General features: G+C 35.9%; 2 protein-coding genes across 2 annotated transcripts; one reads left to right on the top strand and one right to left on the bottom strand.

The window, feature by feature from the left end:
• Nucleotides 1-2098: 2098 nt before the first annotated feature.
• Nucleotides 2099-7712, bottom strand: pcdh20 (protocadherin 20). The gene is made up of 2 exons (XM_041255696.1): nt 7581-7712; nt 2099-4949 (listed from the first exon to the last, which is right to left on the bottom strand). The coding sequence occupies exons 1-2, from the start codon at nt 7626-7628 to the stop codon at nt 2385-2387; spliced, it is 2613 nt and encodes an 870-aa protein (XP_041111630.1). The 5' UTR covers nt 7629-7712; the 3' UTR covers nt 2099-2384.
• Nucleotides 7713-14508: 6796 nt separating this feature from the next.
• LOC121318715 (regulator of cell cycle RGCC-like) lies at nt 14509-17252 on the top strand. The gene is made up of 5 exons (XM_041255694.1): nt 14509-14608; nt 14798-14959; nt 15637-15717; nt 15876-15938; nt 16564-17252. The coding sequence occupies exons 1-5, from the start codon at nt 14587-14589 to the stop codon at nt 16569-16571; spliced, it is 336 nt and encodes a 111-aa protein (XP_041111628.1). The 5' UTR covers nt 14509-14586; the 3' UTR covers nt 16572-17252.
• Nucleotides 17253-22121: the final 4869 nt, after the last annotated feature.

Here is a 22121-nt window from a genome sequence, read left to right as displayed (position 1 = left end):
AAAACCACTGATTGCAGCAGGTTTCCAAACCATATAATCTTCTGCAGCAGTCACGATTTTCCATAGTCACATGATCGATGACATGCTCACAGAGTCTTTCCTGATTGGCTAAAGTCAAAATGTTTGTCAAAGTAGATTCAAATCAGAAAAGGATGCGCTGGGGGTACCAATTACTCGTGCTGTTATAGCTGTGCTACCATTGTCCATTATTGCCAGCCCACTACATTGTCCAGATCATTTGGCGAGGGGTTTTGAAAATGTGTGTGTGTGTGTTCACAATCAATCAATTTATTTTGACACCAAGTAAAATTGTTTGGTAGTGTTGCTGTCAAGGTAAAAGGAACAGGTCTCAGTGAGAACATTATTTACAGTAGAAGGGTTCTTTTAATGGTGAGTGATTTGGAGATAAAGGGAACTTTCTGCTTTCACAGAAATATGCTCATGTAACAGAACACCTGAATACTTTATTCAATATGCAATCCACCCACAGGAGCACCCACCTAAACACACAATATATTATTCAATAGCAGATTTATAACTGCAGTGAAATCCACAGTGATACTTAATGAATACATTGCATTTATACAGAGAACTCAGTCTAGAAGCGTTTATAAAAGACCTTCAGCTGTGCTTACAATTTCCTCAAATTACCTTAACATTATTATAGACTGGGCATTTTCCAAAGGATGTGGATGAAGCTATTACAAATGTGTCTTTAATTTCCAAGCAAAACGAATACAGTCGTGACAGAGCCCTATATATCAATAATAATACTGTATATGCATGTAATTCTCAGTTTTAATCTGTATTAGTTTTATTCTTTTTAAACTACTGAACATTTTACAACCCTAAAACCAAATAAAAGCAGCGCTTATATAAGGTCTGTTTAGCATTCTCTAGTTGTTTCATTCTAATTTAGTTTTGTTATATGACTACAAGGTGTTTTTATCCCTTCAAAGAATAGAGTTTTACTTTGCAGATAGACCCTGCAGTAAAAAGATAATGAAAACAGTAAGGATTTTTGAGACTGTAATATTGAGAGGTAATAAAGCACTTCATAATACCCAATAGATTAAAAAGAAAATGCTCACGCATGCTTCAGAAACACTGAACAGGATTTTTTTTTGGTGTGTGGTATTTGGACTCCACAACCCCACACTAGAAATCTGTCTGTAAATGGCATTAGACTTTCTAAATCCTTCAGTGTCTTTAAAATAAGAGACAACTGATGACAATGTGATGACAGCACAATTGCAGAAAGTCTGGTTAGGTGAGGGTTGTTGGGGGTTTCTGTTTAATCATTGAACACAAACAAGCACTAACAAAGCGACTGTTTTAGTTTCTTGTTTTCTCTATTTAACAGTTCCTAATCTGAACTAGAATTAAATTAAAGTAGTTATTTAAACTGGTAACTGAAAATACTGTCCTTTTGTTTTAACATATAGTACATAGTCTTACACACACACACACACACACACACACACACACACACACGTGTGATTAACTGTTTTTTTTGTTTGTTTTATTTTACGATGCAAATGACATCCCTGATATGTTCTCTATGAGATATAAAAGCTGCATCTCCCTGTTACAAGAAAGTTCCACTCACCATGGGAAAGACGAACAATTTTACAGGCTCAGAAGAATTCCTGTCGTATCATTATTCAACACTGCAAAAAATAAGGAACTATCATAATGATCATAATGACTTTCATAAAGATTTCCACCTCTACTGCCCTGGAGGAATGTGAGGCAGTAATCATTAGGAATAATCTCAAATCTTTCCAGAACAATTCAAACACCATGCAGCCTTCTTTCTTCCTCATCCTTGCCTGTGGTATTACACCCATTAGATCCACTATGCCTGACACATGTCAGAGTTTCATTTGGAAGCATCTATGAAATAATACCCAAACTGCAAAATCCCAAATTGGTGGTGATGTGGCAGGTATTTTTCCAAGTTTACTGACAATCTGAAAGGGTGTTTTATTTTTTAGATCTAAATAAAGCAGATTCAATTGAGTAATACTAATACATGTAAAAAGGCTTTTATTTGAACAGTGTAATTATTTACAATTTTTTTTTTTTTTTTTTTTTTTTTTTTTTTTTTACAAAAATCATATTGAAAATACCCGCTCCAAGATGTTATCAATGCAACACACTATTTGAAAATAAAATCTCCTTCTTAAAAACTTTGCTTCCAGCCCCCAAAGAGATCATTGATTACATGTTAGTGTTACAAACTCATTCATAAATGTAATTGTATAAAATATTTAAAAACTGAACTCTATGAATAAATACTGTGAATAATAATAAAAAAAAAATCTTATGTACAACATACAGTGTTTGTCCCGTTCAGGGTATCGCTTATTTAAGGTATTCTGTTATTGCACATCAACCAAGTCTCTACTGTCATAGTTTTGGTTCAGTTTTAAAGGGATTTCAGCATTCTCATGAGCAGGCCTATTCATATTCCTCAAGCTGCTCATTTTTACTTTTCGAAACATGTATATGCCTCCTGCGAAAAATATAAGGGAAGCTGTCATCATTGCCAGACCAACAATAAACGTTAATGGCGAGCACTGGATTTCAGAAAACTCACTTCCGCATAAGTTTTGCATTTCTAGAGGCTGTTCTTGAAAAAAACCTTCAGGCACTGTATTCAAAAAACAAGGGCTTAAAGTTTCATTCACAAAAAGATTAATCCAAATGGTCGATTGTAGAGGTTTGGGTAATCCACCATCGCTTACTTGAATAAATAAGTGGTGCATGCCATAATGATTAGTCAGAAGCTTTTCCTGAAGGGTTATGTTGCCGGTCAAGAAATCAATCTTAAAGGGACTGGGTCCAGGAGCTTCTTTTCCAATGATCTTGTAGCTGATAACTGAATTCATCCCAGCATCCATATCAACAGCATAAATCTCAGCAACAGTTGTCCCCGGAGCAGTGCTTGCAGGAATTGGCAGGCAGGAGAAGTTGTTCTTGGGCAGGAGGACCTTGGGAGGGTTGTCGTTGATATCTAAAACAAAGACGGTCACTTTGGCAGTGGTCGATAAGGCTGGATTCCCACCATCTACAGCCACAATCCAAATTTCGTGTATGTCTGCTGTCTCTCTGTCTATATCAGAGGAGCAACGCAGTGTCCCTCTAGCATTGTCCATCACAAATGGTATAGTGCTGTTTAGGATGGAAACCATCACTTTACCATTAGGCCCCGTGTCTGCATCCGTCAAATTAATAACTGCCACCTCCCCGAGGCGGGGGAAGTTCTCTGGAATAAAGAAGGTAAACTCGCTGGTAATGAACAGTGGTCTGTTATCGTTTTGGTCAAGTACTCGGATCAGGACGGTGGTTATTGTTTCTAAGGATGGAGTACCCTGGTCAGCAGCAACCACTGTGAAATTGTAAAGATCCTGTTGTTCCCGGTCTAGTACTGAAGACACTGTGAGCTCACCTGTTGATGTGTTAATTGCAAACATGGGTGGTGCATCTGGGCCTAGGCTGTAAACCACCTGTCCGTTTTGGCCACTATCTGCATCTATTGCAGTTAGTCTGATCAAAGGAGTATCTAGCTCATTGTTCTCTTCAATGGAAGCTTCAACCGATGTTTGGGAAAACCTTGGAGCATTATCATTCACATCATTTACTCGGATTCGGATTAACCTTTTGTGGAAAACACTCTTTTGGTTGGAATCTTGTGCAACAATGAAAACACTGTATTGTTTATCAAGTTCAAAGTCGAGTGGCTTTGATGTCAGCAGTAAATACTTCCCATGGTGTGCTTTTAAAATGAAAGGGACATCTCCTTCGATGCTAAGTGAACCTTTAATAGAATGTGGGTCAACTACATCCAAAAGGGCGATTGCAGTGTTCACAGGTACATTCTCCTTTAACACAACATCATCATTATCCAGACTTGCGATGTAGCTGATGTCTATCGCTGGTTGTTGATTTGTATCCTTACATAAATAAACTGTTACAACTGCTAGTGCTGGGGGGCAGGGGGGACTGTTTGCGAACACACTTAGTTTGTGGTCAGGAGGTGTCTCTGTCTCTACAACCCCCAAGAAAGTGATAATGCCAGAAGATGGGTCCAAACTGAACAATTCCCTGGATGCAGCAGAAACTCGAGGGCTGTAGGAATAAATAATGTCAGCGTTAGAGCCGAGATCTGCATCAGTTGCATGAACCTGTGCCACTATGCTATCTGCGGCTGCATTTTCAGGAATAGTGACCATGATGGGTTCTGATGAAATAAACACTGGACAGTTATCATTGGCATCTTCTACCTGGACATTCAAAGCAGCAGTTCCAGATAAAGATGGATGCCCTCCGTCAGTAGCTATGAGTTTCATTTGGTGAACATCCAGAGATTCCCGGTCCAGAGGCTTCTCAATGATGACAGAAAGTGACTCCCCCTCTAGTGCTATACTGAAAAACCCATCGCTGTTTTCAAGTTGGTAAGTGAGCAGGCTGTTAATCCCGGTGTCTCTATCAAGGGCCAAATGGTCAATTCCAATTGTTGTTCCCACTGGGGTGTTCTCGGATATTGACAGGGAAATATTGTTCTCCAGAAAGTAGGGTGCGTTGTCATTAATGTCTTCTATGTCTATGTTGACTTTAATCATTTTAAAATATTTATCAGGCATAACAATAGCATTTAATTGCAGCACACAGTCACCCAAGTGGTCAGGCGGACACAGGATTTCTCTGTCAAGTTTGTGTTTGGTTGTGTACAGGAACCCAGCCATCTCATCCAGGGTGACATATAGATTGTTCTCCAAGAGCTTGTAAGTTAACGTGTCTCCATCCGATACCAGAGGGAAGAGATGCTGCTGAATGTTCCCAATAGTAACGCCAGCATCTTCTTCCTCCTTGACACTGAATGTAACTTCAGAAACTGACTCACTGGAGACCAAGTGGGCCAGCAGGAGCACGCCAATGCAGTTCTGAAAAACAAATGGGAAGAATGGTTTTTTTTTTTTTTTTTTTAACCTAAAATCGATTTTAAGCCGCAAATCACTTTTTTCATGTATTTTTTATAATGTATACTGCTGATATACCTCCAGTAATGGTAATATAATACTATAACTATCTGTGTACCTTCTGGTCCATTATACTAATGAATTGTGTGATGGGTAAGATCTCTCAAATGATCTCTTGTGTTAGAAATGCTCAAATACATAAAACAATAGGTATTAAAATGTATGGTAACTGTCTGAATAATATTGTGTGTTTATTGTATGTAAACATATCCATATTTTCTTCAGTTAACTGTTGCACAAAACAATAATTGCCTGGAATTTTTTTCCAAAGGCAAAAATATTTCCTCATTCAAAATTTAAACACACAATAATAATAATAATAATAATAATAATAATAATAATAATAATAATAATAATAATAATAATAACCTCAATATTTTCTTTATTGTTTTTGCTATGAACTGATTACCAGCTGTAGGTCCAATGCTGAAATTGATTGCAGGTAAAATAAATGATACTGTAATAAACATCAAGAAACAAATCTAATGTGTTCATAAACAGCTCAATAGACACAGCTATGGCCAAAAGGTTATAGAATTAATACATGGTGCTGAATAATGTTATGTTAACATATAGAATTACATACCACTTTGTACTTTTGCATGTACTTAACACAAAACTGGCAAAAAAACAAAACAGTAAAACAAAGTCCATACAGGATATCAGTGACTAGAGAATCTGTTTGAACAGCTATTCTAAAATTGTTATTAACAACTTATTGAAAGAGCTGTTAAAAAAAACTGATCAAAGACATGCACTCAAACACACCTGCCATGACACTGTCAGTATAGTATAGGACCACAGCTGGCAGCCTTGACAACACTTGAAATTGTTCAGGAGGGATACCTGCCCATTCCTCATGATTACCGTTGCCAATTCTTTAAGGGAACTTGGAATGGAAATGAGCAGTAAAGTCTTCAGTTCTCCAAAATGTATTTGGTTTTTATTATGGAAGCACTCGCCAACAGAAAGATACATGTATCCATTTACAAAATCGCAAACAAATGAATCGGCCATGGTAGACAATCTGTTTACAAAAAAAGCATGCCACAAGTGTTTTTATAACCCTTGTAGTTTTTAAGAACTGTGGTAACATTCCTCAAGCATGAACTGGTTTGCCATTTTGAGACAAGCTAACCAGTTCAAAGTCAATAGCCTTCTGCTTAATAAGCACTTGGTTATGGACAGAGTTCACATACTGTGATAATGGGTAATATATTTAAAAAATAGGAGCAGCAAAGAAATCATCAAAAAGCAGCAAACTTGCGGCCAGATATGTGAAACACTGCACTATAAGCAGATTGAGTCGAGGACTCTGTGGCATCAATATAGCTCTCTGGATAATTTCTAACCTCCAAGTACACCCAGTACAAAATCATTAACCTGGCCCTTCAACATTCTGCCTCTAGTGAAGGTGAAAAAATACTTTAGAGAACATTAACAGAAAACCTGTTTGGGGCACATTTTGATCAATGTGTATAGGTATTTTTCTTTTCCTGCTTGCGTTGCCAAAAAATGGAAAGCTATGCAGTGGTTGAGCAAACATGTTAGCTACTGTTTATTAGAATTGCAAATAGTATAATGGCATGGAATGGATGTCATTAACGTTCTGCTTATCTTTAAAATTACAAAAATGAAATTGGCATGGTACACATTCAAATAGGGTTAAATGTTATTAGTTACAGTCTATTTCCCTTATAAACAAAGGAATTAATCAGAGCCATTCATTTAAATAAACAAGGCATTTCCTTATCACCTTTGTTATTCCCTTGTTTCTTATTTAGAAGAATCGATTCGTTGTCAAAAGCAAGCTTTGCATATACTGATCTTTACCATTATGTATTTTTTTCTCTTTAAAATAGCATTTGACTTCTAAGTAGATGTGTTGTAATAAAGTAAAAGATTAAATATCAATTATTCTTCTATCTTTCACTAATTAAAGCAGGAACAGTATGTTGACTTTTGTAAGTTAATCCTTGTCTTTAAAGATATTAAATGGCACAGAAATGAAGTTTCATGCATCAAAATAGAAAACCCTTCTGAGCTGTACGAATTAACTAAACAGAAAAAAAACAAAACAAAATCTCTTAACTCCTAGAAGTTTTGGTTTACAAAATTAGGAAATCTTTCAAAAATCCAGCACTGTCTCTATATTCTTCAATGTTATTATTCACTTATTTGATTAATTCATGGTTAGGCCATGGTGACAATAAATAGTTTTATGTACAAATTTAGTATTTTTCATAGCAAAATAAAGAAGGATGTACTTTATATATATAAAACTAACATCTCCTCTCGCAGATACCCCCTACCTACCTCAATTTAAACAAACATTTTCAATAAAAATAACTTTTTTAGTATCTACTATCATCAAAAATCAAACACGAGTTTTAATTAATATTCAATATTACATGCAAAATTGTATCATATTGACATTCTAACTGCAGAAATGACAAAACCGTGTAATTAAAAAAAACAATTACCATAATATGCATTAATCACGAAGTTATTTGAGCTATCAATGCGATTACTGACCTGAAGTATTCTAGCCCAGTCCATTTTAAAATGTTTTCTATAATCCATTTCTAAATCATGTGTGTTCCCTTCTAGCTCATTCACCTGGTGTTGAAATTCTACGAGGAAAACCTGATTGAATGGAATGCTTTCCTTCAAAGAGGTGTGGCTTTCTTCCCTGAGTACCCCTGGCCCTATCCCCCCCCCCCCCCCCCCCCCCCCCCCCCCCCCCCCCCCCCCCCCTGGGCAATAGGCTTTCATAAAATGGTGCAGCAATTAAGGAACAAACCCAAAACACTTTTTAAGACCTATAGCTAACCACCTGTAAACTGCTTGGATGGTGTCATTTTGAATTATAATAAACTGTGAAGAGGACGCCCTTATTCTGCTTGGTTGCCAGGTATCCAAGGTGGCACTGATTACTGATGTTTAATTAAAAACTGACTCAGTGAAAGAATATTCTCCAGAAAAATTCTCAAACGAACTTCTCTGATGGAATTAGTTATAACCCCCAGGACAATTTAAACAGCTTGCAGACCTGTCATGTGTAATCAGTGCAGTTGTGTGTCATTTTCTATTGAGCTCCTGTTTATTTGAGGCTGCAGGTAGCATGAGGAGCAAGAAATACTACCCAGGCAGTGAACACATATAGAGAGCTGTCTTTTGGAAATAATCCTGTATTTTCAGAGTAATTATCTTTACTAAATGTTAAGTTATTAGGTATTACATGGAATGCAAAACAAAATAATGTGGCCCCTCAGTTTCCCTTGTTCACACAATTATTCAGTTGACAGTGTTATTTAATGTAGAACCTGCCTAACCTACCCTATACAACTATTTAAAAAAAAAAGAAAAAACATGTTGTTCCTACGATTGTATGACAGATAGCACAGAAAAATGTATTTCCTCATTGTTGTTTCTTAAAGGCCTTTCTTACCAAAAAAAGGTTTTAAGATCCATTTTCACCCCCTTTTTAGCTTCAGTGCCCTTTATACATTATGCTGTTATCTTTTCATTCACAATATTTGTTCTTACCGCAGTGACTGCTGCTACCTCTTATTTAAATGTGTGGCAAACAAAAACTCTGGTAAAGCGTCTCGTCTTTTTGTTTGTGTGATTTTTAGTAAATAATAGTTTAATTTTATTTGTGTTTCTTTTTTAGTGTGAATATTATACAAAATAAAACACAAGCTACTGTACACAATCAGAATGTAAAAAGCCACATCAGAGTTCAGTGACATCCCACTAGGCATGTGACTTCCTCCTTTGTAATGTCACAGAACTCCTTGGTGGCTTTTTACATTCTGATTGTGTACAGTAGCTTGTACTTTATTCTCTACATACATCACTTGTAGGGTTTTTCTGAGAAAGCTACATCTGCAGAAAGTCCTACCCCTTGTTTATTTAAGGTTTTGTAGTTCTATAAAGTAAATAGGCATACATTTTCTGCAATCTAAATATCTAATAGATTACTTCATATTACACTTTTCCTTGTTTCACACAGGCAGCAGCATGCAACTTCACGTTTTGGTTTATGTGTCTTTCATATTTTGGGCCATATTCGAGGTGATAAGGTTGCTGCAAGACCAACTAAGGGGCAAGTAGGAGGTCTGTGGTATTGTATTTGAAGCTTCATAACATCAGCTTTAGAAAATAATAACTGTGAGTAAAGGCTTTGTCAGCCCCTTTGTACTGTGAGTTAACACAAAATAATGGTTGTGTCACCCTGGCTCTCCCTGAAAAGAAGTAACTCAACCGGTTTTGATGCTTATTCTTTTTCCGTTTTGGTTAACTGCTTAAATGTTATTTGAGAATCAGGGTTTATGCAAACCAATTTTTATTGTAGGGCTTATTACTAATTTCTTAATTTGTTTAGTTATTTCTTTATCTCATGTTGCACAGGTTTAAATGATATCTAACCCACTGCAGAGACATTGGAAGAGACTCCAGTCAAGTTAGTCTTACAATGGCATGTGTAAAGACTGGAGATACATAAAGTATAGATACTGGTATACTGACATGTACTATATACAGTAATGCATTTTCAATTTACTTGCCGTTTCTGAAAGGAATATTGTAAACATACCCCCCCCCCCCCCCCCCCCCCCACACACACACACACACACACACACACACACACACACACACACACATATACAATATGCATTAGCCTGTTTAATAAAGTGTGTGTCAGATTTCCCTTTGCAAATCTTATCATTTTGACTTAATTACAAAAAAACCACCCTTCTCATGAAATGTGTATGTGACATATAGGTTAATGGATGCATTGAAGGACAAACACTCTGTATCCCGGAAATCTCAGTGCCTTATGTTAATACAGTACTTACTTTCATGCCAAATCGGATATAAAGGAAAAACCACTACAAACAAAAATAGCAAATGTATCAGAGATGTTAAACTTTAAGAGAAAAGGGAAGGGCTTTAATGTTCCTTGCGATGACCAGTCATTGTATACGTTTATACAATAGCTGCATTGACACAGAATTAGTGACATAATGCCAAGCAGAAACGCAGCAGTGGAACAATAAGCTTAAAATGATACCTTTGTTGTTGGTACTCTTTTTGTTTACAAATAAAATCCATTTTAAGAGTTCTGCTTGCCCTCTACCTTTTGTCCTTGCATTGTGAAGATATTATACATCACAAATAATAAATTACAAAGCATGTTGGCAGGACCTGACTGCTGTAGTACACAGATGTTTATCAATGAAAGATCACAACATCTCAAGCAATCTCCATGGTTCTGGATATACTATTTGAAGAAGAACAAGCTGTGTGTGCGTTTACACATTTGAAGAATTTTGTTTTTAATTGAATATATGGTTTGTTTCTTTCTCTAATAATTCCCTGTAGTTACAGTAGCTGACATCACTTTTTGAGTTGTGCAGTCAAACCTGTATTACAGAGCGCCAGTACCACCAATCTACAGTCAAGAATTTTAGTAGGTATATTTATTTCCATGTGTTCACCTTGATATGATAAGATACTTGGAAAATGCATCCCCCTTCTCCTTGACTTTCAGATTTCTGAATACAAACATTAAATTCTTGTTTGAAACAGATACTCATCTTCCATAAACAACCGTTCTTTCTAAATTCATTACGAAGTTATGTATTTAAATTAGAAAGAAATTATTTTTAGGGTATCCTTGACAACTTTTTGCTATTTGCTAAATAGCTCGAAATGTCCAGCATAAGAGTGCCATCTTGTGGACAGAGTTGGTATTATCCTACATGTGAAGTAGACGAAGTAGAGTTTATTTAATTTCCAGCAATTTTTTTTTTTTTTTTTTTTGTGATACCTTTTTGAGATTGAAGACAGGAAATAATAATAATAATAATAATAATAATAATAATAATAATAATAATATAATAATAATAATAATAATAATGTTGTATGAACCTGCAGTGCACATTAATTTGCAGTTTATTTCATTAATGTATTTGTGTGATTTAGAATAATATTATAAAATACAGAAAATGATTTTCAGTACGAATTTGGTTGTCCCCTATTTCTTCTTGATCTTACTGGATATAGATTTTCTAGGGGCTTTTTAATTTATTATCTGAATTGAACAGCCTAGACTGCCAGAATTGTCACACTTTCTATTTCCTTTACCTGCCTGTGTGTTATTGAAACCTAAGACAACATACCACTGAAAAAACATATATTAAATATTGTTTTCATCTGCAAATAGTGTGGTTTTCAGTGTAATAAAAAGTGTCTTTGGGATTGAGTTTGTTTATGCATTTTTATATAGCTCTGCCCTTCATTTCTATTTTTATTTTATTTACTCTCTTCCTGAAAAACAATATCAGTGATCTTCTACTGCAAGTCTAACAAACGATCCATCTAAAAGAACAAATTTGAGTGCAGCATAAAACTATTAGGTAATACCAGCAATGTGCCTATTAATTGTTGTTTTGAGTAGTTTCTTGCTAGTTTTACGCCATTAAATACAATTGTCCCTGAAATTTGCCTTAAAACAGATTCAGTCAACGTATTGCATCTTCTTTTGTACATGTTTTTAGTAGGTTTATTACACAAGCCTTACAGCTGTACACAAAAACTCACACTAGATGGCAATGTCACGCATCATTCAGAAGGTTCAACACTTAACGAGTTTGTTTGTGAGGGGACTATATATATATATATATATATATATATATATATATATATATATATATATATACACACACACACACACACACAAGTCTATACCCGCTTGTACTTTTTTCACATTTTGTTTTGTCAGTGCCTCAGAGTTTCATGCATTTAAATGAGGATTTTTTCCCACTTATCTATCTATTTAAAAGTTTTTTATTGAAAAGAAAATTATATATTAAAAATACTAAACTGAAAGATCATAATTGGATAAGTCTCCACCCCCCTGAGTTAATACTTGGTGGAAGCACCTTTGGCAGCAATTATAGCTGTGAGTCTGTTGGGATAGGTCTCTACTTACTTTGCATACCTAGATTTGTCAATATGTGACCATTCTTCTTTACAAAACTGTTCAAGCTCTGTCAAGTTCCTTGGGGAGCACTGATGTACAGCAATCTTCAAGTCATGCCACAAATTTTCGATTGGATTTAGGTCGGGGCTCTGACTTGGCCACTCAAGGACAGAATCTCCTGAGTGTTTTTTTACATACTTCAAACGGGATTCAAGGTGGGCTTTCTTGAGTAATGGCTTCCTTCTTGCCACCCTACCATACAGGCCAGATATCTGGAGTGCTTGGGATATTGTTGTCACATGCACGCTTTGACCAGTCTTGGCCATAAAAGCCTGTAGCTCTTGTAAAGTTGCCATTGGCTTCTTGGCAGCCTCTCTAATCAGCCTCTTTCTTGCTCGGTCATCCAGTTTGGAGGGACAGACTGATCTAGGCAGGGTCTTGGTGGTGCCATACACTTTCCACTTCTTAATAATCGTCTTGACCATGCTCCAAGGGATATTCAAGGCCTTTTGATATATATATATATATATATTTGTTATACCCATCCCCTGATCTGACCCTTTCAACAACTTTGTCCTGGAGTTCTTTTGAAAGCACCTTGGTGCTCATGGTTGAGTCTTTGCTTTGAAATGCACTACCCAGCAGAGGATACCTACATGAACTGATGAATTTATCCTGAAATCATGTAAATCACTACAATTTAACACAGGTGGAAGCCACTTAACTTGCGATTTTGAAGGTGATGGATTACACCTGAGCTAATTTAGAATTGCTGTTACAAGGAGGTGGACACTTATCCAAGCAAGCTTTTTCAGTTTTTATTTTTAATTATTTTTCTACAAATTTCTAGAATTTATTTTTTTTCACTTTAATTCCAGACTATAAGACAACAAATGGTGAAAAATTTAAAAGGGGGTGTAGACTTTGTACAGGCACTGTGTGTGTCTATATCTATCTATCTATCTATCTATCTATCTATCTATAGATAGATAGATAGATAGATAGATAGATAGATAGATAGATAGATATTATTATATTTAACACAACAAATGTGAACCCTTCAGAGATCAACAAAACCATATAACAAGATATTGTAATATGGTATTATATATATATATATATATATATATAATATATATATATATATATATATATATATATATATATATATACTCGTATATATATACTCGAAGTTTAAAGCTGTCTTTAAATAAGGACACAGCTTACTTTGAATTAATGTGGATTTTTTCTTTTTTTTTTTTTTTTTTTTTTTTTTTTACCGCTTTAAATAAGAACCACCTGACAAGACTCCAAGAGGCTACACAATATCCTTTGTGCAGTTTTAATAACAAGGAACTGGGTGCCATTTAGTTTTTTTAGTCTATCCAGCCTTAGCTAAAGCAGCACACTAGATTTGGATTAAGTACCCTCTGGCTGTATTCTCAATTAAGAGTCACATAACCTAGGTTAGAGGGGTGAGCAGAGTCGGCCATTTAACTCTTTGCTCTAGCCATGTTTTAATCTAAATGGTCTAATTGAACCAGTTATGTATTCAACCTAAACCTGTAGTGACGTGAGCCTCCAGGGCCACCATGCCCATTCCTCATCTACTTAACTGCTTTCACTTTTTATGAGCATTGTAGGACCTCCTAACTTACTGTACCGTGAATATAGATTATTGCAAACTCTTTTTACATGACAGTCTTCAGATGACTGAACTATTGCAGGCTGCCACGTGAGAACCCTTTGTCCATTTTTAATGAACACACTTAATGACTAGTATGGACGTGCATTGTTTCTTACTGGTTTTGTATTAAGACATGTTAGATGCTTATTACATATGAATTCAACCTGACCATTTAACTTTAAGTGTTACCAAAAGAATACTACAGCGTAAACGTGCTGCACTGATTTGGGGCTTCCCGTTTACTTGGAATGCCCCCTAGGCTCGATGCCAGAGTCACACTTCAGTTAAATCACTGTGCTTTGACTCGTTAATTATTTATTCTAGTTCAGTATCTTATCAAACTGAAATATATTGTCCAATATTACTTGCGAGGGCTCGGAGGGACCACTTAATTGTTTCCTTAAACACATTCTCCCCTCTATCCACAAACATGCCTCCTTTCATACATCTGAAATGTTTGGTCTTAATAGAATACAGTACGGGTACAGTGTATTTATGTTACTGTGGTCTTGTTGTATAGATTAGTATCCTATTTACTTTAATGTGGGGTCACAATCACTTACCATGCTACATTTAAGTCATAACGTATTTTTAAATCTGGAAAAAATAAAAAAATAAAATAATCTTCCAACAACATTCAAGTGTACCATTTCCACGCACAAAATTCCATTTCATTCATAATGTTTCAGCCCGCCCACAGATACCGCCCACTCTGTGTTATTTTCTACCATTGGCTGCGCAGAGTGCCAGTCAACATCCCCATGTCTTGTTTGCATACTTAAGACAAGCTGTCTATTTTGAGCAGAACTATTGAATAGTTGAACCGCATTGTGTTGGAATCCTAGCTCCAGCTGATATTAAGGATGGCGTCAGAAAAATATACAAGTAAGTCTACTCATTTTTGTACGGTATACTTGTCTTAAAACAGTTGGTCTTAATTGTTTAAATATGTTTGTAATCATTATTTTCACCAATAAGTAGTAAACATTGAAAATATTGATAGATAAGACACATTTTGAATTTGTTTCAACTACCACATAGCTGACTCTTAACAGTTCTGTTTACTATTTTCAGTGGTAGGAAATGAATTTGAAGACCTACTGAAAGAATTCGACGATGTGATGGAGGACTTCGAAACTCCCACTCCAAAGAGAAATTACGATCAGCATTTGAAACAAGCGAAAAAAGATAGTGCCACCCCCACGGGAGACAGCGCATTTAACGAGTCAGTCGACAGTGAGTTAACGGTTAATTTTCTGGACATGAGTACATTTCATGTAAAATGTTTTCTCCAATCTTGAAATAACTCCTGCTTTTTGAAAGGAGAACAATTCATGTTAATGTGCAAAATGAAAAACAAAAATACATTGATAGTAGGGTACTTTAAAATAGTTTTGGGGATCTTCCCCGTGACCAGGTTTGGAGTTTTTGTTATTACTATAATTCAAATCAGTATGAACGTACAGTTTATTTTATGTATTTATTTTTAATTAGCTTTATTCACAACCGATTTTATGTACCTTTTATGTATGTTTCATGTTCTTGCAATGTGTGACTGGCTGTTTCTTCTGCTCACAGAGGCAGTACAGTAGTACAGCATCTGCAGTTAAACCGTTTTTTCATGAGTAAAACTATACTTCTGTTTAATAAATACCAAACTATTTATTAATTTATTATTGAATAAAGCGTTTTGGATAGGGCCTCATGCAGTATATAAAGTTTAAACTTGGTCACACATTTTCACTATTTGAATCACTAAAGCAAAATAGTGAAACTCTTAAAAGCCTAGCTTCTTTCTAAATAGAAACTTGAGTTAAAAAAAAAATAATAATAATAATAAAAAAAAAACACCTGTGTATAGAAAAAGAAATAAATGATGTTAAATGTAGGTTTATCTTTTTTTTTTTAATCAGGTGGTAATTCCTCCCCTGGTAGCAGTCTAAGCAACAGTGAAGAAAATCTGACTATAGCCGAAGTGACAACACCTTCAAATGGTAGGATGAGAAATGGTGACAATTGAATGTTTGTGAGTGGTTTATATTTTGTGCAGTACCCTTTACAGTTAGAGCAACACGACAAACAAACTCTTGAGTCATTTATGTTGCTTAAGATAATCATTTTGCATTTCTCTTACTCTTTTTTTCTTCTATAGCAAAACTTGGAGACACAAGTGACCTGGAGAGCTACATTGAAAACCTAGACAGAGTATTAGCTGGTATGCAATCTTGTCTAATGCTATAAGGAAATAAACAGTGTTTATTTTAAAAGGTGTTACCATTGCATTGCAGCAAAGTGCCATGCAGTTCCCCCGATTTATTAATATGCTAAAACACTTGCATATATTTCCCATTAGTCCCCTCTATGATCATGTATTATGTACTGTGTATTATCATTTATTTTAAGATGTATATCATATACAACTAATTTGAATATGATGAAATAAATGGCTGTATTTGCTAATTATAGCTGCTTTATGTAACATATACCACAACTTTCTGCAGAATGCACATGACCACAGAGTAGTATAAGTTTTCAACATAAACCTGCATACATATTGAAAAAGATATACATAGGTATGCGTTACATATACACATCGTATTGGCAGATATTTTAAGGTTATTTATTCTATAAAAAGGAAGATGCTCAATATTTAGTAATATTTTTATTTACAATGCTTTAATTTATTCAGTCGATATTGACCCACATACAGTGCATTTATTATACAGATTCTAATTCATATTTTACCCTAATACGTTTCCTCTGCTTAGAAGCTGATTGATTTGTCTCAAAATTGCTGTCTGAGCTGAACACTAACCTCAGTGTTTTGTTTCTTTCCCCAGAGATGTGAAATGACTAGACAGACACAGATAGAGGAAGGACCCTTGCTGCATGTATTCAGAAATGATCAAAAACACCACTGCTTCACACACAAGAGCCTAGAAACTGACGAAGTAATATGCATTATAGAGAACTAGGTTTCTGTTTGAAAGTTACCAAATCCTTTTTCAGATTGAGCTGTTTATAAAGTCAGTTGGACAATTTGGACTATTGAAGGGGGGAAAAAAGTTTGCTTTAAAAGCTGTAATTTCATCTCAGGTTTTTGATGACATGTACATCAGAGGGCTGTAGCTTGAGAGACCAAGTACTCTCAAAGGAACCATAGCTGTACATTACTCCTAATGTGTGTGACAAACAACACTTATAACTGAATACTGATAATCCCTTCAGTACATTTTTATAAAATAATGGCATTTTCCTGAATTGAAAATACAGTGAAACCTGAATTAACCATTCAACAGTAGGGCCAAACAACCAGTGTTTGGAGCTTAAGACAAGTGACTGCTTTTTCAAGGTTCTTCAGATATTCACTTGTATTGGGTTAGTGGGAGGCCAGAGTTCAGTGACTGAGTCATTGTTTCTGCTGGGAAAAAATGTCCCCCATTTCTTAAAAGTGTTGTACTTGTGTATAAACATTGTACATTTGACTGTGAATATTACAAAAATAAACTATTATTGATTTTTATTGTAACTGTGCTTTTGTTATGTTTTCAATTTCAAAAACTAGGTACAACTTCCAAAGAAAGCCATGAGCAATGTTCCAGTTGTAGAGATCAGTGAAATGTTTTGTTTGCAAGCCTGTTGCACTCATTTGTAATCCTGTTTAGCGAGCATCTTATTGTGAAGCTAGTAAATTATCTGCGAGTAATGCCTTTGAAGCACTGGATTCTATTAACAGTTCTAAATAGCAGATTGCAAGTGATGCAATGCAACTGTGGTAGCTGGCTGTTTAATTTAGAAAATGCAGATTTCCTGTCAGCCAGAAAGTGTTAGATAGCATGCATGTGCTTTTAGCCTTTCAACAGTCACAGTGCTTGCGTCTGCTGGTTTTCACTTCCTTACAGAAAAATAAAACGCGCACTTGTGTATGTTAAACCACATGTAAGTGGTTTCAACACACAAGGAAATTCACATGTGCCTTTACATTTTCCACTATCGAAAATATTCCAGAGCTATTCTCTGCTGTAAACACAACAGTGACAAGGTGATCACGTTTGTTGCAAGGCTATATATTTACTGAATAATTATTGTAGTGTAGCATGTACATCTGGATTGCTAATACGTCTCAGTTAATATCATAACGTTTCCAATTATATCACAAACATTACTTACTGAACCAGTATTTCAATAGTATCATTTTGGATTTTGAGATTTAATGGTTTTAAGGAATGTTTTATGAAAGACTATTTTTGGTTAATTAAACCAAGCTTGCAATACTTAAAACATTTTATTGAACTGTTTGAGGTAACCAAGTTTATTCAGTGTCATCCAGATTATCAATGAAAACTGCTAAGTAGAGCAGTAGTACGGGGGCTGGATTGTAATTATTGGACTGGGAAGGTCACATTAACCATGGTACATAACAGTAATAGGTTGATTTTCTGAATGAATCAATTTTAAAACACCCCCAGGTCCCAATTAGCATGGGTAATAGAAGCTCCACTGAAATGCTGTTCTGTGCATTCATAGACGAGCAGTATTTTGGGACGAAACCCTTATGAAAGTTTCCTGTGCTATATTTGCAAAGTGTAAAAAAAGTGCATTAAAAACATGGCCAATGTGGTCCCCAAGAGGCTCACCTTGTAAAAGCGCAGCTGTGTGGTGTGCAGGGTGAGTGCTGGCTGTGCGGAGTCACCGGTCTTCGTTGGGGATTCCCAAGGCGTCGCATTGGCACTGGCACTGCGTTCGGTTAAGGAGGCAAGACTGCCAGGGACTATTTCTCCTCATCGTGCCACAGTGAACTCAGAGTGGACACCTGCAGGGCTGGCCTTTGACCTCCAGAGGCCAGCAGCGGGCGGAAACCCGCTCTCGAGTTCCTGGGTGTAAAAGAGGACGCTGGCTCGGTCATGGGATCGGAGGGCACCCACTGAACCTTCAGTTCTCCTGAGCTGTGAGGGGAATTACTGCAGTGAGTAGAAGAAATTATTGGACATTCCAAACTGGGGAGAAAACTGGGGGAAAAATAATTGGTCACACGAAATGTATATATATTTTAAATGGCCAAGCATAGCTAAGGAAAAGCATGGAGGAAACTTTGAAAATGCAAAGTCCAGTGAGTAGAACTATTATAAAGCTCCACAGTGGAGTATTTTTTGCAATGGAAATGAGGTCATGGATTGTGTGATGAATGCTTGTTTCAGGATTCAAAGCAAAAGATTTTTAAGAAACATGATCAAAATAAATGTCAGAGATGGAGAAAGAATGTTTGGATTGACTTCAAAAAACAGCGGTGGTTGCTCAAAATATTATCTTTTTAGTGGCAGTACCGCGTAGATTACAGAAACGATAAATGTCTGTTCAAACTTCAGACATCTCATCATCTCACTACTACATTGAAACTACCATGCCAAAGTGCTTTAGATTCTAGATGTAGCATTTGCCAATGTTTTTTTTTTTTATTTACATAAAAGCGCTGGTGGGTGTAACTAGGCTAAGATACTAACGTTGATTTGCATAATAGTGTTTCTAAGGACATCATGTTTATAAAATGGGGATGGAGGGTGTTTATTAAGATATAATGACATTGCTGTGGCGCCGATGGTCCATTATTACCTTGTACCTTGATATATATATATATATATATATATATATATATATATATATATATATATATATATAGTAAACGATCCTCTCACTCAGAGTTCGTTGCCCCTTTAAGACCAGACCCAGGACACAGAAATTGAATTTTCTTAGCGCTGATGCGCACTTTTAATAAACACCAATCAAATAAATTAAACAAAACAAACAAATACCTAGCTCCTTCTTGGAGCACTAACTAAACATAAACAGGAACCTAACTATCACGCAGGACGGCTAAACCGTTTACCTGCCACAAACATTCAAAAAATACACCCTCACACAATACCTCGATACGACTGCTCACTCACACAGTCGGGCTCTTCACCCAGCAGCAGCCTGGAACAGACTGGCTGCCTCTCTTAAATACCCTGCACCTGGCTCTAATTTACAATTACCACCAGGTGCAGGGGATTACTAAACAATAAAACAATTACACAATTAAACCCCATAACACCCAAATGTGCATTCTCACAAGGTTTTTAGTAGGGAAGGATTTTAACCCCCTCCCTGCTATCTCACTATATATATATATATATATATATATATATATATATATATATATATATATATATATATATATATATATATATATATATATATAGCTGTTAAACATTAGATTGAATTTTGTGTTCTGTTACTGGCTAGTTTGTAAAATACCAGTGTACTATCCTGAGGTAACCCAAGTAAAATGTTTAGCATACCACAGCATTACCAGGGATGGTAACACAATGGATTTGAAACACATGTTTTTCAGTGTTCCTAATATAATAACACACTGGTGCAGTCCAGCAGTTAAAGTAAAGGGCTTGTAACTAGGAAGTCCTTGGTTCAAAGCAGCAGGCTCACTCACTGACTCACTGTGTGACCCTGAGCAAATCACTCCTCGTGCTTCGTCTTTCGGGTGAGAAGTTACCTTGGATAAAGGTGTCAAACAAATAATGATTAATCACTAAATGTGTATTTGGCATGTCAAATATGAAAAATGTTACCATTGACCAATGGCTCTTACTGTAGTATTTTTATTGGTGTAAATGGTGGACACTGGTGAGGGTCCAACATTGATGCTGTTTGTTGTATTGGCAGTCAAATCCGCGAGAGCTAATTTTCATTATCAGCAGAAAATAAATTCTCCAAAAATTTACCAGATCTTGGGAAGGGTTTTACTGTTGCCATACAGATATTTCCATACAACAGTCTGATAGTTCTAAATCCAGCTTATTCCAGGAAACAATCCTAGTTAAAAAGCCCCTATTAGGGAAAGCACACTAGGAGGTATTTGGCTTCCTATCATGAAACTTGTGACAGAAATGGTGTTAAAAATAGCAGCACAGTATATGGGGAAGTGCAACTCACCCAATATCATTTCTCTGGAGGGAAATGTTTTTGATAATATTATTTCATATCATGTTAGTGAATCATATCTGTTTGACAGCTCAAACAATCAACTCAACAGTATAAAGTGGTGACCATCAGTATTGACACTCTCTATTAACAGGATTGACCTGTGTAGCCTGCAATGTAAGATGAAAACATCAGGGGTTTTGATTCCCTGGTCCAGTCAGTATGCAGTTCTTCTCGCTATAGCATGAGCTTTTGTTGCGATTCTGTAACACTGAAACTATGAAGCCAGCATCTCAAGTGGTTTATGAGGTATTAGTTATGTAGCTGAATTAGCTACAGCAGATTTCCAAACTCATACAGGCTAACGAGGATGCTTAATAAAGAGACACTTAATGGGATTCAGTGCTTATAGTTAGACTTTTTCACTAAACATGTCATTGTTAACAGTTATGTGTAACAATCCCTAACTTAACTTGGTTACTGTACCATAAGTCACATTTGTATGTTACAGAATAGAACTGTGGACCTAGGCTATATATGGTCTGAAGCATTTGACAACTAAAATAAATGTGCTCTGTACTTTTACCCTTCATCTGTCTCTGGACTCTCTGTTGTGCCTTCTGGCCTGGATTAACATCACATCAGCCTGCCTTTGTTCTCAGACATTTCATTGATTATCTGAAACCACTGTAACATATGTGATCGATGCATGCTACTGCTTTATTCAGCTATGCATTAGAACCCTATATTTTATGACAATGAGACAGAATGACTGACAAATACAGAAATTAAAATGTTTATTGATTAATTATTTTTTAAATTCAGGCTGTACTTTGGAGCTATTGTTAGCGGTTATGCTATCCCAACATATCTAATAACTTATTTCAAAGTTTAATGCTTTGGCCTTTGCTTATCAAAACCACCGCATCCAATGATTTTGGGTTCATTTTGCTGTTGGATACAGATCTGCAATTGTTGCTATGGAGACTCATTCGATCTATAACTTTATTGAAAAAGATGATTATGACTGCATAAGAATCTACCCCTGTTGGCTATAATAATATAATCTGCATGTTTTTGCTGGTTTCTAGTTTTACTCTCAGGAAACCTCAAGCAGACAAATGGTTTATTCTCTTTATTGACACAGTCAGATTGCGATAGCCATTAAATATCTGCACTGTATTGAGTAATTCTAAAAGACAGCAATATTTATGTTATAGAGGTGTAACTATTTACTGTGAATAGGATTATATGTATCATGAATGTGTTGAATGTGAGTGTTGCTTGGCTGAAACTGTTGGAATTTTTGGCATCTTATATTTATTTTATCACACCCCCAGAAGCACACTGCTAAGTCATTATCACACCTCCACAGCCACCAACCCTGTGGGTGCATTATTAGGAACCAAGCCAATAGCCT

This window comes from Polyodon spathula, chromosome 7, assembly GCF_017654505.1.
Source record: "Polyodon spathula isolate WHYD16114869_AA chromosome 7, ASM1765450v1, whole genome shotgun sequence".
In the NCBI taxonomy this organism is placed as follows: Eukaryota; Metazoa; Chordata; class Actinopteri; order Acipenseriformes; family Polyodontidae; genus Polyodon; species Polyodon spathula.
Note: the sequence above shows the minus strand (reverse complement) of the source record. Positions and strands in the feature narration are given on the sequence as shown.